This window comes from Sapajus apella, unplaced genomic scaffold, assembly GCF_009761245.1.
Source record: "Sapajus apella isolate SASKATOON/1434 unplaced genomic scaffold, GSC_monkey_1.0 scaffold9, whole genome shotgun sequence".
In the NCBI taxonomy this organism is placed as follows: domain Eukaryota; kingdom Metazoa; phylum Chordata; class Mammalia; order Primates; family Cebidae; genus Sapajus; species Sapajus apella.
The window spans coordinates 38,671,722-38,695,063 of record NW_022436949.1 but is presented as its reverse complement, the minus strand read 5'-3'; the positions used below and the strand labels follow the sequence as shown (position 1 = coordinate 38,695,063).

Here is a 23,342-nt window from a genome sequence, read left to right as displayed (position 1 = left end):
TCAAAATAGGATTAAGTTTGCAATTTGTGGAGTGTGTCCAGGTGAGTGCAAATGAGTTATTAACTGAATGGATCAGGGAATATTAGGTGTGGGATGGAAGCTGAGGAAAATGGCATCCAGAACAGATGAGTAGAACACCTCCGGTTGTGAGGCCTATTTGAACAGACAGTAAAATCTGATTGGGCAGCTTAAAAATATTGGGATTTAAACTGACCATCCTTAGATCATTTTGTTAATTGAGAACTTAACAGAGAACAAAGTTTGATCGTGTATAGTTTCCTGGTTGGCAGAAACGGATTTCACCACATTAATGTCGGCAGTTGGCTGCGTCTTGCTTGCCTCTTTGTCAGGAGTCATTTCAAATCCTTTTGCTTTTTATTTGAGGTCAGCAACTCCCTTTTATAGTCTGTGACTTTGTATGAATTATACTTTCCATTGACTGGATGTGATACTTATTAATAAAAACTGACTTCTCTTTTCCTCAAGCACAGCCATAGACATATCCTATTAGTGTCTATTGAGGCAACTTATCACAGCTGGGAAATCAGGGACTGTTGGTTACAGATCCATTAATGAGCAAATAGAAAAAGATCTAAAGCATTGCATATCAGATTTTCTGTATGTCTGTAGATATTCATAGGAACCTTAGAAATGCATAGGTAGCCAATTGTTCCACATCCGGCTTTAAAAAGCAGTATTACATAATATTTTGAAAATGGGTGAAAATATCATTTTTGTCAGAAGAAAATGATGAATATTCTTCAAAATTTTCCACCAAATAATTAACAGCTTTATTGGAGATATTCCTAGAGCAAGCGTATGCTTCCCAACATAGACAAATCTATGAGGTAAAGAGGGAGGCGGGAACAGGGCCACAATACCAAAGATGCATTTTGAATATAATGGAATACAAATCAGCTGCTACTAAAATACTCAGCTTTAAGGTCTGTTAGTGGCTAAGTTACAGTGGATCAAAATTACCAAGTTTCTTTAGTAAAATTATGTGAAATGCTTCTCAATAATCCACTCAATAACTTACTTACAAACTTTCAGACGTTTCCTTCTACAGCTTGCAAAAATGGAAGAGTCTGTTGAATATGCATGCATACTACTTGCCATTGTGTGTTTTTATTTATTTCATGATATTCTAGTTTCAGTACTTTAAGAAATACTGCATACTGTTTTCATTGTCTGGCAAATACACTTTCAAATGGAAATATTTTTGATTTAGAAAGGAAGGGGCTTGGAATTGATAATAAAATTACAGATACTCTAAATTCTTCTTATTCCAAGTCACTCTGTGCCCTTCATATCTTCAGATTCATTATATTAGAAGTTAAGAAGGTTTCAGTTAGATTAAAAAAGACATAGTTTTAAAGTGTATTATTTAAACATTGAGTTTTAGGGACTTTATGAATATTTCAGCTTGGCTTCTGAGAAGTTAGTGTGACATATCTTTTCATAAATATAATTGTTACGTTGAAAAAGGATCTCTTATTCCAGAGAATATGAAGAGAGAGAAGAAATCGAGACTTGAGTAAGGTATGTCAGGACGGAAGTGTTCAGTTACCAGATCCCAGGAAGTAGCATCACCACACCTATCAGAGTGAATGTCATAGATTCAGTCGCCGCTGCACATCCTGCTCCTGTGGTGTCTAAGGTACTGCCACTGTCTGTGTGATGGATTTGCTTTACATCACTGAAGTTCATATCATCTGGCATCCCTGTAGAGGCAAATAAGAAAACACAGGATGATGCATGACCACTTCACCATAATACGTCTAGAACAGTTCCCAAACTCACAGTGTGGACAGCTGTGTTTTGGCGTAGCATTTTCTGTGTTCACCTAACTCTAAATGATAAATATGACACAGGTATTCCTGTTCTACTTAAATTGGAGAGCTCAGGCTCTTGTGTGGAAATTCTCAGAAATGTTATAAGAGCAAAGCGAAAAGATTCCTAGCTTCTGAAAACTTCTGGAACATTTCTCTGCCACTGGTAAGAAAGTAAAGACATTTAATTAATTAACATATCCTGAGGCATGGCATCAGTTCTTGTTTCAGAGATGTATCAACTTTAGTAACTGAAAACTTTTCCCACGAAAATAAAATCAGGTGAGGGGATATAATTGAATAAAATATTTTTTAAAAGTAGAATTTCCACAGCTCATATTTTATATTAGAATAAAGTAGACATAAGATCTTTTTAAAATTTTATTTTTACTTAACAAATTTTATATATATTATTGGGGTATCATGTGATATTTTGACATGTATACCAGGAAGAATGATAAAATCAAGCTGGCTAACATATCCATCACCTCACACCCTTAGCATTTTTCTTGTGGAGAGAACGTTTGAAACTTACCTTCTTAGCAATTTGGAAATATACCGTGCATTATTAATGATAGTCACCATACTGTGCAATGGTCTAAAACACTTCTTCCTCCTGTCTAACTGAAACCTTGTACCCTCTGCCTGTCATCTCCCTTTCTTCCCCACACCCATCCCATGGCAATCACTCTTCTGCTTTCCCCTTTTATGACTTCAACTATCTTAGATTCCACATGTAAGTGAGATCAGGAATAGGATCTTTATGGAAATAGCAAATAGCAAAGAATAATAGCAACTAATGTTAAATTATATATTTCATACACACAACGGCTGTGAGGATGGAGGTCTAGATGTCTATCAGTAGATCAAAGAAGTTGTTAATGGGGTGGACTGGAGAATGAAGTTAGGAAAAACTGTTACATTAAGAAAAAAGTCAGGCAGAGTCATAAACTAAGAACCAGTCACATTCTGGTTATTATTTCTGTACATTATGAAACCTGACAAGTTGAGGAAAAGACCAACCCCTAAATTAACTGGGTTGAAATAATTGCTTTTTAAAGATGTTTACCTTAGTACGATATACTTAGGGAATTACTGATTCATCACTTATTATCTAGTGCCATCAGTGTTCTAAGTGAATTATCTCATGGCATGCCGCTATCAGTCACAATTAACAGATTTAAATTCATTGTCACTCCAGCCACAAATATTGACATTGTAATTACAGAGAGATTGAAAAAATAAGCTTCATATAAGGAAAAGTCAATATTTATGTAATTAGGTGAATATATATATATAATTCAGAAGATAAGCTCTGCTGCATTCAGAGATGAGAGCATTAAAACGAAGCAAAGCTCTGCCGATCTGACATATTGATTTTACAGCCTGAGCTCTTACATTATTATTCATTGTTTGGGTGCCTGTTTTGCCCTTCAGTGTCATTAGGCAAGATGAATAAACCAGTGATTCCTTTTTTTTTTTTTTTTCCAAATAGGGACTAGAGTGGAGTGTGAATATTTTCATCATGGCTTTATACCTCTTGTTAAGCTTAACAAGAAGCTATGAGGACTCTAGGCAATTAAAAAATCCTTTTTTTTCTAAGATAATTACATAAATTTGAGCTTTAAAGCATTTACTTTTCATTTTTAAGCATTGTGAATTTGTGTTTGGACTGGATCCATGAATAAGGTTTTCTTTTGCCGTTCTGAGCCTATATTTCATTCATTCATGAGCCAGACACTGGTTTAGTTTTAACGGATGCCATCATGGGTGAAAATATGTAAGTAGAAAGATGTTAAATCTTGTGCCTGCAAGTCAGACAATGGCAGGAGAGCTTTTCGGCCTTCAATCAGATGTCATTTTCACATCTTACATTGAGGTGTTACTAATAAATGTCACAGTTCTAAGGAATAAGGCCTTTGAGAAATAAGTATATGAAAGAATTCAAGATCTTCTGGCTGTCATGGCTATAGTTATGGATCATATCACAACCTTGCCATCTGTAGAAAAGACATTAGCATGCCAAAAAGTCTATATCCATGATTGTTTGATGCAATGATTATTTTCATAAAGAAATTTAATTAACCAAGCTTGTAAATTATACCAAAGCTTATAAAGACCTGTAAAAGAAAAAATTAGTTTGGAGATTTATTGCACTCATACATTAAAGAAAAACAAAGTAATGTTTGAATAATCTTTTATATGCATAATAGCAACACCCAAAGGTATCAATAAATTCATATTTTTGCCCTTGGTGGTTTATGGTCTGATAGGGAAAGGAAGTTGTGTTATTAAAAAATGAAGATAATATTAAAACACAGGTACAGACCTGGTGATTTGTGCTATGAAATATGGTAAAAGGATGTAACTTGGTCAGGGAGTGCTCTTCTAAGGACGTGGTGAAGTGTATTAATTTATTTGATAATATCTACAGAGCACTTGCCCTGGTGTCAGGTACAGCTCCAAGTACTTCATGAATATTAAGTCATTTAATTTTCACAACAGTCCCATAAATTAGGCACTGCTGTTATTACCTGCTTTTGTAGATGAGGAAACTGAGGCACTGGGAATTTAAATGATGACAAGTAGTGGAGCCAGGATCAAATCCAGAAGTCTAGACCCAGTCTGGGCTTTGATCACCCACTGCCTTGATTCTAGACACACTGCTGGCACCAACAAAGCAATACTTAAGTTGAGAACACAGAAGATCAATTACATTACCTACAAAGTGCATTAGGAGTGTTTTCTCTCCTTCCTTTCATCTGGGATGGCTGAGTAGGTGCCGCTTTTGGGTATTAATCAAGTAACTGGAAGTATTCAGAGGTAGAATCCATGCGGGCAAGTTAACGATGATGAATCAGAATGGCCTGATGAATCTGAGAGAACAGCACCTTCTTTATGTCATTTATAGAGTGGCAGGAGAGTGTGGGCATTTTCCTCTATCTCTATTTCCTGTATCTACATATTTTAAAAATTCTCTTAACTAAGGAAAGACAAGTATGTTTAAAAACAATTTATCTCTATTTTTAGTAAAGAAAATTGCATAGACGAGAATGTATACATTGTTAATTTGCTCATTCATTTATAAAATCAATAATTCCCTGCCACTTCTGTGTCAGGTATTGTGCTGGAGAGGGAATATACAGTGCACACTTATAGGCTTCTCCTCCACACTTAGACGAGTCTTAAAATAAAAAATCTACCAGGTGTCTTTTCCACCATCTGTATAGGGCAGATGGAATGCTGGGAGCAGGACTCTAGATCCTAGAGATCATTATTTGAATTCAACACTAAGTTAATCATGAAGTCAAAATAATTTATTTCTAGAAAATACCTGTTTTTAAGGTAGCTATAATCATGGCACCTCAAAAAATATTGATTACATTGAACACTTTTAATGAATATTGTTGAATGGATAAATTGAATAATGACTCATTCACACAAGAACAGGATAAGGTTGGTATAATTCTTTCTCCTTATTCTAAAGATTAGGAAGTTCGAAAGAATTACTTCCCCTTATTCTAAATATTAGGAACAGGTGCTGAGGAACTAATTTACTCAAGGCAACATAGCTGTGGCAGAATTCCAGTTGTGCCCCATTCAGATGTGGTCCTCATTGTTTCCAGAGCCATACGGCTTGCCACTACACATTCAAATCATTGAACTTAAGGTCAAATTCTGGCTTTGCCATGGTCTAGCTGGTTGACTTTCGCTATGACCTGCATTTCTTGGAACTTTCAAATGACAGCATTTTCAGTGAGAGAGGAGAGTTAATCAAAATATCTTGCTGGCTAAATCATTAGATTAATATTTGAAAAATAAGCTAGAATTTTATCCCATTGCATTGTCTAAAGTAAATGTCTGTGGGACCAAGACTTAAGGATAAATAATGAGGAAGTAAACAAAATACACAGGTCTCTTCTATTTTTATGTATATATAGGTGGGTAAAGCCTACAGATTTTAAGTCAGGATCTATAAAGAGAAAATTAATAGTTTTGACAACAAACCAAAAAAGAACCTTGGGTACAACAAAAAACACCACAACAAAATTAAAGATACACAAAGAAAAGTGGATAAAATTTTGCATTATAGATTGCAGCAAAGAGATCATATCTTGAACATTAAAATAGTTCTTACAATCCATATGAAAACTACAAATTCTCCCATAGAAAAAATGGTGAAAGAACAGAAGTGGATATTTACAATTATAAAAAAAAGGGTAAAAAAGTCTTCTTCACTGAACAGTAAAGAAATACTATCTTATACACAATAAGGCATAGGCCATCTATGGTCCAGGTGTTAAAAGGACTACAGAGAAGAGAGAGTAACGAGTTGGGCAAGGGTACAGCCCTTCATTAGGGAATTTGCCAAAATATATTAAAAGTGTTTACAATGTTCCTTTGCTTAGACCAAATAATTCTACTTTTATGAAGCAATTCTGTGGGAATAACGAACATGTGCATATATTTATTCATAAAATGTTAATCTATGCATTGTTAATGAAAATTCTAAGCAAATTAAGTGTCAATTGATAGGGAACTGGGTTAAGAAAATTAAGCTTCATTCATTTATTTAAAAACTCTTTAAAGAGTAAATATTAATATAGAAAAATGTGTTTTGATAGCGTTTAATATATATAAATTTTAATAAAATACATCTATATATACTTTCATGGTCTTTAATATTCTTTTAACTCTAATAGTCTATTGCTGTATTTCCTTGGGCATAGAGACTCTCTCATGAATTTCTGTATTGACCTAGCAAGCATTGAGCAATAATTAGGTGAATGAATAAGTAGATAAATTTAATCCAGGGCAAAAATAACAAAACAATATAAATATGTTTCTCTAACTTAGTTTCTTTTAATATAAAAACAAATATTAAATTGCAGCAACTTGGAGTATAAAATAAAGTATTCAAATTCAGTGTGAATTTAGATTTTTCTAAATATACAATCATGTCATCTACAGAGACAATTTGACTTCCTCTTTTCCTATTTGAACACGCTTTATTTCTCATGCCTGATTGCCCTGGCCAGAACTTTCAACACTATGTTGAATCAGAGTGGTGAGAGAGGGAATCCTTGTCTTGTGTCAATTTTCAAAGGGAATGCTTCCAGTTTTTGCCCATTCAGTATATTGGCTGTGGGTTTGTCATAAATAGCTCTTATTATTTTGAGATAGCTTCCAACAATACCTACCTTATGAAGAGTTTTCAGCATGAAGGAGTGTTGAATTTTGTTGAAGGCCTTTGCTGCATCTGTTGAGATAATCATGTGGTTTTAGTCATTGGTTCTGTTTATGTGATGGATTACCTTTATTTATTTATGTATGTAAAACGAGGCTTGCATTCCAGTGATGAAGCCAACTTGATCATGGTGAATAAGCTTTTTGCTGTGCTGCTGGATTCGGTTTGCCAGTATTTTATTGAGGATTTTCGCATCGATGTTCATCAGGGTTATTGGCCTGAAATTTTCTTTTTTTGTTGTGTCTCTTCCAAGTTTTGGTATCAGGATGATGCTGGCCTCATAAAATGAGTTAGTGAGGTGTCCCTCCTTTTCTTTTGTTTGGAATAGTTTCAGAATGAATGGTACCAGCTCCTCTTTGTACCTCTGGTAGAATTCAGCTGTGAGTTCGTCTGGTCCTGGATGTTTTTTGGTTGGTAGGCTATTAATTCCTCAATTTCAGAACTTGTTATTGGTTTATTCAGGGATTTGACTTCTTCCTGGTTTAGACTTGGGAGGGTGTATGTGTCCAAGAATTTACCCATTTTTTTCTAGATTTTCTAGTTTATTTGCATAGAGGTGTTTATAGTATTCTCTGATGGTAGTTTGTATTTCTATGGGATCAGTGGTGATATCTCCTTTATCATTTATTATTGCGTCTATTTGATTCTTCTTTCTTTTCTTCTTTATTAATCTGGCTAGTGGTCTATTTTGTTGATCTTTTCAAAAAACCAGCTCCTGGATTCATTGATTTTTGGAAATGTTTTTCATGTCTCTCTTTCATTTCTGCTCTGATCTTAGTTATTTCTTGTCTACTGCTAGCTTTTGAATTTGTTTACTCTTGCTTCTCTGGTTGTTTTAACTGTGATGTTAGAGTGTCGATTTTAGATCTTTTCTGCTTTCTCCTGTGGACATTTAGTGCTATAAATTTCCCTCTAGACACTGCTTTAAATGTGTCCCAGAGATTGTGGTACATTGTGTCTCTGTTCTCATTGGTTTTAAAGAACTTATTAATTTCTGCCTTCATTTCGTTATTTACCCAATAGTCATCATTCGGGAGCAAGTGGTTCAGTTTCCATGTACTTGTGTGATTTTGAGTAAGTTTCTTAATCCTGAGTTCTAATTTGATTGCACTGTGGTCTGAGAGACTGTTATGATTTCAGTTATTTTGCATTTGCTGTGGAGTGTTTTACATCCAATTATGTGGTCAATTTTAGAATGAATGTGATGTGATTCTGAAAAGAATGTATATTCTGTTGATTTGGGGTGGAGAGTTCTGCAGATGTCTATTAGGTCTGCTTGGTCCAGAGCTGAGTTCAAGTCCTAAATATCCCTGTTAATTTTCTGTCCTGTGGATTTGTCTAATATTGACAGTGGGGTGTTAAAATCTCCCACTATTATTGTGCAGGAGTCTAAGTCTCTTTGTAGATCTCTAAGAACTTGCTTTATGTATCTGGGTGCTCTTGTATTGGGTACATATATATTTAGAACAGGTAGCTCTTCTTGTGGCATTGATCTCTTTACCATTATGTAATGTCCATCTTTGTGTCTTTTGATCTTTGTTGGTTTAAAGTCTGTTTTATCAGAGACTAGGATTGCAACCCCTGCTTTTTTTCACTTTTCATTTGTTTGGTAAATCTTCCTCCATCCCTTTATTTTGAGCCTATATGTGTCTTCGCATGTGAGATATGTCTCCTGAATTCAGCACATAGATGGGTCTTGACTCTTCATTCAATTCTCCAGTGTATGACTTTTAATTGGGGAATTTAGTCTATTTACATTTAAGGTTAATATTGTTATATAAGAATTTGATTCTGTCGTGATGGTAGCTGGTTATTTTGCCTGTTAGTTGATGCAGTTTCTTCATAGTGTCGATGGTCTTTACAACTGGTATGTTTTTGCAGTGGCTGGTACTGGTTGTCCCTTTCCATGTTTGGTGCTTCCTTCAGGAGCTCTTTGATCTTATCTATGATCTTAAAAGAAGATCTAAATAAATGGAGAGATGTAGCAAGTTTATAGGTGAGAAGACTCAAGTTTATATAGTGTCTCTTACATCGTGTTCTGAAATTTTATCATGATGTCCTTTGTTACTTAACAAATTATATATATATGTCGTTGGGGTATCATGTGATATTTTGACATGTATACCAGGAATAATGATAAAATCAAGCTGGCTAACATATTCATCACCTCACCTCCTTAGCATTTTTCTTGTGGAGAGAATATTTGAAACTTACCTTCTTAGCAATTTGGAAATATACATCACTTAGCATTTGCTAGTCTGTAAAGTATTTTATTTCTCCTTCGCTTATGAAGCTTAGTTTGGCTGGATATGAAATTCTGGGTTGAAAATTCTTTTTTTAAAGGATGTTGAATATTAGACCCACTCTCTTCTGGCTTGTAGAGTTTTGTCAGCAAGATCCACTGTTAGTCTGATGGGCTTCCCTTTGCGGGCAACCCAACCTTTCTCTCTGACTGCCCTTAACTTTTTTCCCTTCATTTCAACCTTGATGAACCTGATTATTATGTGTCTTGGGGTTGCTCCTCTCAAGGAGCCTCTTGTGGTGTTCTCTGTATTTCCCAAATTTGAATATTGGCTTGTCTTGCTAGGTTGGGGAAGTTCTCCTGAATAATATCCTGTAGAGTGTTTTCCAACTTGGTCTTCCCCTTCCAGTCACTTTCAGGTACACCAATCAGACGTAGATTTGGTTTTTTCACATTGTCCCATATTTCTTGGAGGCTTTGTTCATTCCTTTTCATTCTTTTTTCTCTAATCTTGTCTTCTCGCTTGATTTCATAAGAAAAGTGGTAAGTATCAAGGAAAAGATTCATTATGAGGAAACTGACTTGACAAACATTTTCTGAATAAAATTGCTATGAATCTTATGTTAAATCTAAAACTGTTAACTTTGATCAGTAGTTACTAGGTTAATTCTTGTCGTTTATGCTAACATTAGCCACATGTATTTTGGCTGGACATGAAGGATTCTAACAAATCTGAGATGGCTAAGCATATCTATTTGCCATTTTTTAAAGAAAGTATTATGAGCTAGTTCAATCAAATCATATCTCCCAGAATATATGATTGGTAGATGCATCCAGTATGTTGGGTCACTTGAGTAGAGAATATATCTTTTAAAATGATGAGGTATTTTCCAAAACTTATGAGGGCTGCCCTATAACCCAAGAACCAAAGAAGAGTGACTGTATGGCTAAAGACTGTATGGCTAAAGGTTCCTGGTAGCCCTTTAGCCTCATCAACACTCATAACTGAAGGACAATGGAACTGTCCTCATGAAAGCCTTTTCCATTCCTTATGAAACAGAATTCTGAGATATAGTTCCTCTTGTTGGTCTTAATGTTTTATAGGAATAGTAGCCCTCCTTTTTTGACAAATTATGTAAAAATAATGGAGTTACCCAAATTGTTAATAAGTGAAACAATGAATGAATGAAAGTAATGAGAGATTCTGACTGTAAACCAAAACTTAAGATAAAATAGTATGATTTGTTGTGAAATTATAGCTCTGAGTAATATCAAGAAAAATTAACATTTATCTGTCACTGCATCAAATAAATTATTGGTGGCTTTCTAAGAATGAATAATAAATCGGTTGTTTTCTGCATAGAAGTTTATACAGGAAGGGAATATTGTTTAGATCTTTTGACAGTTCCTGATGCTATATTTCATCTAATAATGGTCACTCAGTTCCTTTCCCTAATGCTTTATTGATTTTTGAAGACTTTAGTGATAGAGCAGACACATCTGATTTTGAAAGAACATATTATTTTAAGCCATTTTATAGCAATACTGATGTTGTGATGTTATTTGTAAAATGTCTTCTAGAACTAATATTCAAATAAATTTAAAAGACTTCTTGCATAATTGATAATTAAAACTAAGTATTAAAAGTATATCTATTAAATATACCACAGTATTCAGTTATATATTAGTTCTCAGTGATAAGAATTTACAAGTGGTCTGGAATAATTATTACTAATGATTCAGAAAATTACTTTTAAAAAGTACAAGGCTGAAAAAAATAGAAAATGTGTTATCTTGTTTAGGTTAGTGATAATATGAACTTAAAGTGCTATTAAAATTAAACTAATTTAAAAATGCATATCTATGTCTAGACACATGATAGTGATATTCGACAGTACCAAAGACAAAGAGAAATTTTTTTAAATGATCAAAAAAAAAAAAAAAAAAGAGCAGGTGGCCTTTAACAGAACAAAGCATTAGATTAATTTTAAAGAAACAATAGAGGCTAAAATAAGCAGAATAATTTGTTCTATTATTGTTGTTATTATTTTTAGAGATAGGGTCTTGTTCTGTTGCCTATGCTGGAGGACAGTGATACCATCATAGCTCACTGCGGCCTAGAACTCCTGGGCTCAAGCAATCCTCTTGCCCCAGACTCTCAAGAAGCTGGGACTACAGGCACATGCCACCATGCCTATATATATATTTTTTACTTTTTGTAGAGATGGGGGTTTTGCTTTGCTGTCCAGGCTGGTCTTGAACTCCTGGCTTCAAGTGATACTCCTGCACTGGTTTCCCAAAGTGTTCTGATTATAGGTGTGAGTCGGGAACCTGGCCGGAATAATTTATTCTAAACACAAAAGAAGATAAATATCTATATAGAATTCTATGCAGAGTTAAATTATGTAGGAAAAATAACAGTACTTTCAAGAAAGAATGAGTGTTTCTAATCACTCCCTGACCAATTATTGTTTTGTTTTTAATTTTCATTTTTATTTTAGATTCATGGGGTATATGTGCAGGTTCATTGCAAGGGTATATTGTGTGATGTTGAGGCTTGGACTGCTGTTGATCTCATCACCCAGACAGTGAACATTGTATCCAATAGGCACTTATTCAGCCCTTGCCCTCCTGTCTCCCCTCTTTTTGGAGTCTCCATTGTCTATTGTTCCTGTCTTTATACCTGTGTATACACAAGATTTAACTTTCACATGTGATATTTGGCTTTCTGTTTCTGCATCTATTTGCATAGGATAATGATCTCCAACTGCATCCATGTTGCTGCAAAGGACATACTGTCATTTTTTTTTTTAATAGCTGCATGGTATTCCATGGTGTCTGTATTAGTCTGTTCTCATGCTGGTAATAAAGACATACTTAAGGCTGGGTAATTTATGAAGGAAAGAGTTTTAACTGACTCACACTTCCATGTTGCTAGGGAGTCCTGACAGTCATGGTGGAGGATGAAGGAAGAGCAAAGGAATGATGGCAGGCAAGAGAGAGTGTGCAGGGAACTTCCCTTTATAAAACCATCAGATCTCATGAGACTTGTTCACTATTATGAGAACAGCATAGACAAGACCTGCTCCCACGATTCAATTACCTGCAACCAGGTCCATCCCATGATACGTGGGAATTATGAGAACTACAATTCAAGATGAGATTTGGGTGGGGACACAGCCAAACCATCTCAGTGTTTGTGTACCACATTTTATTTATCCAGTCCACCACTGATGGGCACCTAGGGTTCGTTCCAGGTCTTTGCTATTGTGAATAGTGCTGTGATGAACATATGAGTGAGTGTGCCTTTTTGGTAGACCAGTTTCTTTCTTTTGGGTGTGTACTAGTAATGGGATTGCTAGGTGCAATGTAGTTCTGTTTTTATTCCTTGAGAAATTTCTCTACTGCTTTGCACAATAGGTGAACTAATTTACATTTCTCCCAGAAATGTGTATTTCCTATGCTTTCTTCTGGGATTTTTATAGTTTGAGGTCTTACATTTACATTTAGGTCTCTCTCTCTTTTTTTTTTTTTTTTTTTTTTTTTGAGGCAGAGTCTCACTCTATCACCCAGGCTAGAGTGAAGTGGCACGGTCTTGGCTCACTGCAACCTCTGCCTCCCAGGTTCAAGCAACTCTGCTACCTCAGCCTCCCAAGTGGCTGAGACTACAGACATGTGCCACCATGCCCAGCAATTTTTCCATTATTTTTAGTAGAGACAGGGTTTCACCATGTTAACCAGTATGGTCTTGATCTCCTGACCTTTTGATCCACCTGCCTCAGCTTCCCAAAGTGCTGGGATTACAGGCATGGCCACCGCGCCTGGCCACATTTAGGTCTTCAATCCATTTTGAGTTCATTTTTGTATATGGCGACATGTAGGAGTTCAGTTTCATTCTTCTGTATACAGTTAGCCAGTTTTCCCAGAACCATTTGAATATAGAGTCCATTCCCTATTGCTTATTTTTGTCAAAGATCAGTTGGTTCTAGGTGTGCTGCTTTATTTTTGCATTCTCTATTCTGTTCCATTCGTCTATGTTTTTGTACCAGTACCATGCTGTTTTTGTTACTATAGCCTTATATAGTTTGAGGTTGGGTAATGTAATGACTCCAGCTTTGTTCTTTTTGCTTAGGATTGCTTTGGCTATTCAGGCTTTTGTTGTTGTCATTTCATATGAATTTTGATTTTTTTCCCTAATTCTGTGAAAAATGACATTGGTCATTTGATTGGAATAGCACTGAATCTGTAGATTGCTGTGGGCAGTATGACCACTTTAACAATATTGATTCTTCTAATCCATGAGTGTGGAATGTTTTCCCCTTTGTGTCAGCTGCAATTTCTTTCATAAGTGTTTTCTAGGAGTTACAGAGTTCTTTCACCTCCTTGGTTAGATGTGTTCCTAGGTATTTCATTTTATTTTTAAAGGCTATTGCAAATGGGATTATGCTATTGATTTGGCTCTCAGCTTGAATGTTATTGGTATATAGTAATAATACTAATTTTTGTACTTGATTTTGTATCCTAAAGCTTTACAGAAGTTGCTTTAAGGTTTAGGAGACTTTTGGCAGTTTTTAGAATTTTTTAGGCATAGAATTGTATTGTCAGCAAAGAGAGATAATTTGACTTCCTCATTTCCTATTTGGATACCTTTTATTTATTTCTCTTTCCTGTTTCCTCTGGGTAGGACTTTCAATATCATATTGAATAGAAGTGCAGAGGGGGAACGTTTTGTGTCACTTCTTAAGGAAAACACTTCTAGCTTTTGTCCATTCAATGAGATGTTAGCTGTGGATTTGTCATAGACCGCTCTTCTTTTGAGTTTTGTTCCTTCAGTGCTTACTCTGTTTTTATCATGAAGGATTTTCGATTTTATCAAAAGTTTTTTCTGTGTCTATTGAGATAACTATGTGTTTTTATTAAAATTCTGTTTACGTGGTGAATCATATTTATATTTGTATATTGACCCAATCTTGCATCCCAGAAATAAAACCCATCTGAATGTAATGAGTTAACTTTTTTTGTACTGATGGATCCAGTTTATTATTTTGCTGAGGATTTTTATATCTATGTTCATCAGGGATACTGGCCTGCAATTTTCTTACTCTGTTGTGTTTTTGCTAGGTTTTGGTATCAGGATAATATTGGCTTCATAGCATGAGTTAGGGAGGAGTCCTTCTTCCTTGATTTTTTGTAGTACTTTCAGTGGGATTGGTACCAGCTCTTTTTTGTACATCTAGCAGGATTCAGCTGTGAATCCATCAGGTGCAGGGCTTTTTTTAGGTTCATATGTTTTTTGTTTTTTTTTTTTTTTTAATTATTACTGATTTAGTTTTGGAACTTGTTACTGGTCTGTTCAGGATTTCAGTTTTTGGAGGTGGTGTGTTTCCAGGAACTTCTCCATTTCCTCAAGATTTTCTAGTTTGTGGGACAAAGATGTTCATAATAGTCTTTGAGGATCTTTTGTAGTCTGTGGGATCAGTTATAATGTCACTTTTGTCATTTCTGATTGTGTTTATTTGGACCTTCACTTTTTTTTCCATTCTAAAATAATTATTAAAGCTCACAGTCAGAAATGCAAGAAACTTAATCCAGAATGAAAGAGTGGTATGAAAATTGTAGCTGTGATCAAGGTAATTGACAAGCATCTAAGTAACTGTCTATTAATTTTGGTTGAAAAATAGGCAATGATTATAATGAGGAGTTCAAATCATTATGTGATTACAACACTTGGAAATAATTGTTAAAATATTCTAACATGTTTGTATTATTTAGGAAGAAGTATAAAATTTTAGTTAACTTTAGGTTTTTATCCACACATATATGTATTTTATTGAATGTTAAAAATCAAAGCTAAACACTTAAATAAATAATATGGAAGGTATATATTCCTAATCCACTGAGGAAAAGAGTATTAATGACATACAATAGAAGTCAAGAAGAAATCAATGAACAAAAATCTTGGTGCTATATAAGGTAGTCATTAACTGTAGTGATGATGTCTACAGTTTGCTAATGGTTGTTTTTGGAGCAAGTAGAATAAGAAACATTCTTTTTTTTGTGAAGTAAGAACCATTTAAAATAGAAGCAAAATATAATCATTCATCATTTCTTTTAAAGATTTAAATGTTAGACCTGAAACCACAGAAATACTAGAAGAAAATCTAAGGAAACTTATTTGGCCATTCGTCTCAGTGAAGCATTCGTCATTAAGCACATGCCTATGCTTCTCAAAAGCACAGGCAACAAAAACAAAAATAGACAAACGTAACATTTTTAAACTAAAAGGCTTCTGTATGACAAAAGAAATAATAGAGTGGATATAAAACCTGCAGAATAGAAAAAAAATTGCAAGCTATTTATTTGGTAGGGTACTAATTTCCTGAATTTACAAGAGACTCAACTCAAACCCTGTATATCCTATATATTTTAGCAAACCCTGTATATCCTATATATTTTCCTACATACACATATCTATGAGATGGTTTAATTTATAAATTAGGCACAGTAAGAGATTAACCACAATAAGTCATCAAAACTAGAACAATTATCACCATATAGTAATAAAAGTCACAGGAATGTAGAATCCCTCTCTCTCAAAATACCTCATTGTAGTATACTTATCTATCTTCAGACTGGGGTTGGCCACAGGTAAATGAAACCACAGAAACTAAAATCTCAAATAAGGGGGATTATAATTTTGAAAAGTTTTCTTCTCTCAGTAGAGTCTCTATTTAAAGTTGGATTTTTTTTTTCTGCTTGTAGATTTAACTTTTTTTTAATGTTATACCCTTAACATAAGTGGTGACCCTAATTATAGCTATATGCTACTATTTAAGAGTGGGGACCGAAAAGCTGGTTGAAACTCTGATGTGTGAATGGAGCTCAGCAATTGTTAGACAAGTGTGGTCTGACTTAGGTGCTTGTTAGGGAACCTATGTTTGTCAGCCAGGATAGGGTAGGTCAGGCTGGAAAAACAAATGCCCCCGAAATAGTGGCAGCAATGGCCCCTTTTAGTCCAAGTAACTCTGTATATTACCACTTGGTATCTCACCTCCATACGCTTCAATGATCACCAGAGCAGTGGGGGACAGGTGTGGAGAGACAAATTGCCAAGTAGGAACTTCCATCTGGGGAATGGGCACAGTGGCTCATGCCCGTAATCCCAGAGCTTTGGGAGGCTAAGGTGGGAGGATCGCTTGAGGCCCGGAGCTACAGGCTGCAATGCACTATGATAGCATGACTGCATTCCAGCCTGGGCAACAGAGTAAGATCCCATCTCTAAAAAATAAAAAATAAAAAAAGCTTCCATCTAGAAGGTGCATGTGTCCCTTCTGCTTACTAGTTCATTGTTAAAGTGAGTTGCAGGATGTTTCCTAAACTCAAGGTGGAGGAATTTTGTCATCAATTTGTTTATTATAGTTGTCGTTGTTGTTGTTGCAGTTATCAATATATAGGCTTGACGTTAGTGATTTGAAACCCCAAACCCCATCACCTTTGATCTACTTAAAACCTCTTCTCCCCTTTTGCTTGTTTGCTGTGTAGCTTGCTTATTCCTCATCTCACTAACCCCAAACTCCAACATGCCCACAGATGCTAACCATGCTACAACATAATGGTCAAACCAGAGTCATGTAAATACATTTCCCACTTCAGGAGTATTTTCTTCAAACAAGCCAATCCGCAAGCACCAAGGAAAAGCCTAAGGGATAAGAGCTCATAGTTCTTAAAAAAGACTTCACCCAACAATTCCTCGTTCTCTTTCACTCTTCAAACAGGTTGAGTGCCCTGATGTCTCTGGATTTACTGTTGTCCCCCTCTTGGCACTCCTAATCTCTCTGGGACTGGTAAGGAATACATTTATTCTGTTTCATGCATTTTTCACCTCCTCATTGTATCTCAGAGCCTATCTTCCCTCATGGTCAAGGTTCTCTTACAGAGTGGCTAATCTTGGCTTATGGCCATTCTTGAGAGAGAAAGAGACTTTAAGACCAAATTCGAGATAAAACATAAAAATATAAATTATAACAAATGTGTAGTTCTACCATGTACACAAAGGGAGAAGATGCAGAAACACTATAGGTGTCTCATGCCTCTTTGAGTTGTGTTTTTTTCCTCTTAAACTAGGCAGATACTGAGGTAAGACTCTTCCAATGTCTTGCCTGAGAGTAACTCCCTAGTTACAATAATTCTGGGGGCCAAATGGGAGAATAGGCTGAGACCAGAGTGTAGATGTCAACATTCATCACAGGTAGGTAGGCAATACGGTTTGGATCTGTGTCCCCGTTCAGATCTCAGGTCAAATTGTAATTTTCAGTGCTGGAGGTGAGACCTGGTGGGAGACGGCTGGATTACAGGAGCAGATTTTCCCCTTGGTACGGTGTCATGATAGTGAGTGAATTCTCCTGAGATCTGGTTATTTAAAAGTGTGTGGCATCTCCCTATTCTCTTTCTCTTGCTGCTCTGGACATGTAAGGCATACCTGCTTCCCTTTTGCCTTCTCCTATGACTATAAGTATCCTGAGGCCTCCCCTGGGCTAGATGCCTCCATGCTTACTGTACAGCCTACAGAACCATGAACCAATGTAAACTCTTTTATTTAAACATTATGCAGTCTCAGGTATTTCTTTACAGCAGAGGTAGAATGGACTAATACAGTAGTAAGTATGTAGGTAGATTTAATACTTTACTTTGTCTTTCACAATAATACTTTTACCCTCAACTGTGCCGGAAATTCTCCAGTCCAGAGATCCTTTCCAAGTTTATACTTCCTACAGAGTACTGATGTATGGGAGAGACAGATACCTGTATGTTCTGAATAGAGGAAGGGAAAACTGCACGTGACAGCTTTTGACTAATCCTTACTTTACAGACCTTTCTTCTTTAACATCTCTACCAAGGATAACTGATGCTGTCTATCCTTTATCCTTTTTTTTTCTCTTTTTGAGATGGAGTCTCTCTTCTGTTGCCCAGGCTGGAGTGCGGTGGCTCAATCTTGGCTCACTACAGCTTCCACCTTCTGGGTTCCTCCTGGATTCTCCTGTCTCAGCCTCTTGAGTAGCTGGGACTACAGGCTCCCATCACCATGCCTGGCTAATTTTTGTATTTTTAGTAGAGATGAGGTTTCACTATGTTGTCCAGGCTGGTCTCGAACTCCTGACCTCAAGTGATTTGCCTGCCTTGGCCTCCCAAAGTGATGGGATTACTCATGTGAACCACTGCACCCAGCCTATCCCTGTATCTTTTGAGGATTCTACAGAGCAAATTGAGTTGGTTCTCTGCTTTCCCCAATGCTGTGACGGAGTTGGCTTTCTTGGGCATTCTATGTTAGGTATCACGTATCATCTGCTCTCCAGATTCCAAATATTGTTATTGCTATCTCTTCTTCTGATTCCTCTGCTCTCAGTAAATTTAAGTTTTTGTTAAAAGAAAAAAACGTCATCTGTATTTTAGTGGGATTGCAGAAGGGAATGCAATTAGACGTGTCTGATCAATCTGTCATTTTGATGGGAACTTACTGAAAGTTTCCAAAGTCTGGCCACTGAAGCTCTGTTATGACTGTCCGGCTGTGTCTGTGGCAGGGTTGGCATTCAGTCTACACTGTCGTAGTTCATGTCAGTGCCTGTCCTAATTGATCAGCACCTCTGCTGTAGATCCTAATTATTCTTGACGATCATCCCTGAGATGAAGACTATTTTGATTAAAAATACTGATCAGTGTTTCAGAAACTTGCTAGATCTGTGGAGATAGTTGGAATGTTAAGAATTGCTATAATTTTTGCCCTTTAAATATTTCCTTTCCTCTAGACTTTTCTGTTGAACCCATAATGCATATCATTCATCACTGGATTGGGCATTGATTGAATAGGTGCCATTTTAAATTACTAGTCTTTGTTAAAAATTAGCTTCAGCAAGTATAATATGAACACTCATATGAAAGGCATCTTTTCTCCCAGTGAAAGGTGAAAATTAACTTCAGGAAAAAATTTGCCTCTGTTTTACTTCAGTAAGTGAAAAATATTAAACAGCTAATCCTTAGAGCCTTAAAATTGTCAAAATGTCTAAGAATATTGTGCAAGAGAGGTGGTGATGTTTATTACCTTTATTAAATGGAAATAAATTATCTTGGATTGCATATCCTATCCATCATATATACTATAAATCTGTATATTTAACTTAATATTTCAACCTCTAAATATTTTGTATACATCATTCTTAAAGAACCAATTCCATTGGCCCAGGGGATAGGTAAACAAAATATAGAAAGACAATCATTACCATCATTTCTGAGAATAACATCAACATTATCCATGAAGATATCCATAGAACACCACACACATGAGGACAAGACTGTGATGATGTTTTTCTGCTTGCCCCTGTAGTGTTCTCAACTGGAGGTGTGTATTTAGATGGAACTATGTAGCATGATTAAAGATATTATTTGCTGTACCTTGGGTCAACAAGATCTTATGAAAATATAAGATGCATGTGTGAGGAGAGAACACTCATATTGAAAGCAGGGGAACTATATGGATGTAATAAAAATATTACAGGCTCACCTTACCTGACCCAGTATGGAAATTTTTCTATGCTTGTACTACATCTCCTGGAATAGATAACATCCATACTTGTTCCCTCTCCAACCCATATTTCATTGTTTCCTCAGTATCTAATCCCATGTGACGTATGATAATGCAGTGCCTAGTTTTCCACCTAATGTAGTTTTCTGGTGTGGATCTGTCTAATGACAATCATGCCAGTTCTTTCTGTCCTTGTCTTCGTACCCTTTCCAATTATAAACACTGCAGTGTTTTACCCAAGTGAGTGTGTTTTCTTATTATTATCATCACCCAGCTTAAGATTCTCTCTCTCTCTCTCTCTTTCTATACACACACACACACACACACGTCATATATGTCCATATGTCTATATATTTTTGTCACTTATATTTGAGTTCATGTATTGAGCTCATCTACTTGATTTTAAGCCCCTCAAAGTTGTGATTATATTTATTTTTGTTTTCTAGTTGTAGGGCTTATAAGTAGCTTTTCATAGACCCTACATTTACTAAATGTATCAAATATATTTTTACTAACTGATGGTTTTTAAAATATGTTAGAAAAAATATATTTCATATATAAATAAGCATTTAATTATTTCTTTTGAATTAATTTAAGTTCGAGCTACATAAACTCATAGAATCCATGCTAAGGGGCAATGAACTATAGTAGAAAGAAGCTGGGGTCAAGCGCTAGAAACCTTATGAAATTCTTATAGCCATTGAGATTCAGTTTCTTTATCTGTAAACTTTGCATTATAATAAGGCCCTTTCCCAGGATAGATATGAAAATTCAATGAAATCATAAATATGAAAAATATTTTTAATAGTTTTACACAGAATGGAAATACGATTTTTATTTGACTATTAGAGGCCAATGCAGGCAAAGTGAATTGGCAAGCAAATTTCATTTGGAGAGTAGGTGACAGAGCCAGAAATAATAACACATCAGCCTCCTGACTCTTAGTTCTACGGCAGTAAGTCCTCAGGAAGGCGACTCTCTGCCCTAAAACAAATTACCTTCACTATTAAAAAAGCTAGCCAGACATTGTGCAGAGTAAATAGGAACTCAGTAAGTTAGAAATAGTCATCTCTACTATGAAATAATTGTTACTACAAAGATAATTCAACTGCTTATAAGTGCTTACATGTCCAAAGTTCAGCAAAGATGATTATTTACTTTGTGTGTAGGGTGAGCCTGGCACTTGATACCTGTTGAATAAAAAATTCCTGAAGAACACAGGCTTAATAAACATTAGCTATTCATGAAAAACACATCTTTATACAACACACTCAGTTAAAGACAGAGTGTATTAGTCTGTTCTCAAATTGCTATAAAGAACTACCTGAGATTGGGTAATTTATTAAAAAAAAAAAGGTTTAATTGGCTCACGGTTCCCCAGGTTGCACAGGAAGCATTGCTGGGGAGGCCTCAGGAAAGTAGCAATCATGGCAGAAGGTGAAGGGGAAGCAATTATGTCTCACATGGCTGGAGAAGGAAGAAGAGAGTGAAGGGGGACTTTTAAACAACCAGATCTCATCAGAACTCACTACCATGAGAAGAGCAAAGGAGAAATCTGCCCCCATGATGCAATCACTTCTCAGCAGGCCCCTCCTCCAATACTGGGGATTACAATTTCACATGAGATTTGGGCAGGGACACAAATCCGAACCATATCACAGTGGCCCACCTATTTCCAGGGAACTTGAGGTAAACTAAGCTTTCCTGCAGGTTTCCCATAGAACTCTGCTCCCTAACTTTTAGAAGAGTATGGAACCTCTGCAAGCAGAAGTTTATTTTTTCAAGAGTATTATGATGTAAAAAAGGATATTGGTTCTCTAAGGAATAAACATTGTTCTGAGGGAGGGCCAGTTTTAGCACAGACTTAGGTGGGGAAAAATCATTTCCAAGTATAAAATCCAGAGAGGAATGTGTCCACATAAGTGGGGCTTGGAGGATACTACACAATGGAATAAGAGTAAATGAGGACAACAGAAATGGTACTCCATGAGCATCTCCAAGTAGTCTTAGAATATCTCACTACCTCTGCAAAGAAGGCAAACTTTGAGGTGTATAGTTCTAACACCAACAATGGTGAAAATGCATTATAAAAGAAAAAGACTTCGAGATGGGCATACTTTTTATTTCTAAATAATAATCTACAGTGTATATGCCTTTTCAAAATATCCACATAGTTCTGTTTTGTTTAACCTCCTTGGATGCATGAAGCAAAATTCAAGAAATTTTTGCTGATAAGTCTGATAGAAATTATCTAAATATTGATCAAAACAAAATTATTGTCTGAATACTGTCACTTAAAACCAGGCAGAACACATTATGCACGTGATAAAAGTCTCTGATAACACTCTCACTAATATTAGCAAATATTAGCTTGTTTATGGAATACTAAAGCTGCGACAAACTGAAAAGATCTGGGATGTTGCTATTCTATCCAAAACTCATTCTGTAATGCATAAATAGAGCAGTAATTGTGGGTGCCAGGTAGGATTGCAAAAATCACTACAGCAATTGGATTCAATTAAATTAAGAACAACATGAATCCACACTCAATACCAAATGTAGCCCTAAAACAAAATCCATGCTTTGTTAAAGTATTATCTTGGGACACTGTCTTTCTATATAATATGATGATATGGTTTGGCTTGTGTCCCTACCCAAATCTCATCTTGAATTGTAATCCCCATGTATTGGGGGAGGGACCTTGTGGGAGGTAATTAGATCATGTGGGCATTGCCCTCATGCAGTTATGATAGTGAGGGAGTTCTCACTAGAGGTGATGGTTTTATAAGGGGCTTTTCCCCTCTTTGCTCAGCACTCCTCTCTCTTGTTGCCATGTGAAGAAAGATATGTTTGCTTCCCCTTCTGCCATGACTGTAAGTTTCCTGAGGCCTCACCAGCCCTAAAGAACTATGAGTCAATTAAACCTCTTTCCTTTGTAAATTACCCAGTCACAGGCAGTTCTTTATAGCATTGTGAGAATGGACTAATACATACGGTTTCTCAACATTGTGAGGCTTAGAGCCATTTTAAATGGAAAAACTTTTAAAAATATGTATATATATTTCCCCAGTGCAGAAAACCTGATTTTAGTTACAATGTTAGTTAAATATGTACAAATGAACGACTAGATAGCTTTGTATTTACGATATAGGCTACAATAAACTTACAAATTAAAATCAAACAATAATAAAATTATGAATATTAAAATTACCATTATGTTAATGTGATGGATGATTTTTGTCATCCTGGTTCTAAATCCTCCTCTACTGTGAATCTATATAGATAGTGTGATGGTTAATTTCATGTGTCAACTTTACTGGGTCATGGGATGCCAAGATATTTGGTTAAAAATTATTCTGAGTGTTTCTGGGTGGGTATTTTTGAATAAGATTAATATGTTAATAGGTAGACTGAATAAATCAGATTGTGGTCGCTAGTGTGGGC

The 23,342-nt window shown here is 35.7% G+C and overlaps 1 protein-coding gene across 2 annotated transcripts in view; it reads right to left on the bottom strand.

Moving 5' to 3' along the window:
• Nucleotides 1-767: 767 nt before the first annotated feature.
• The window catches only part of GPC5 (glypican 5), a 1,400,523-nt gene continuing 1,377,948 nt past the window's right edge, over nucleotides 768-23,342 (bottom strand). For both annotated transcript variants that reach the window (XM_032277277.1, XM_032277278.1), the window contains exon 8: nucleotides 768-1,724. In XM_032277277.1, the coding sequence (XP_032133168.1) occupies nucleotides 1,567-1,724 (158 nt within the window). In that variant the 3' untranslated portion in view covers nucleotides 768-1,566. The remainder of the gene's footprint in view (nucleotides 1,725-23,342) is intronic.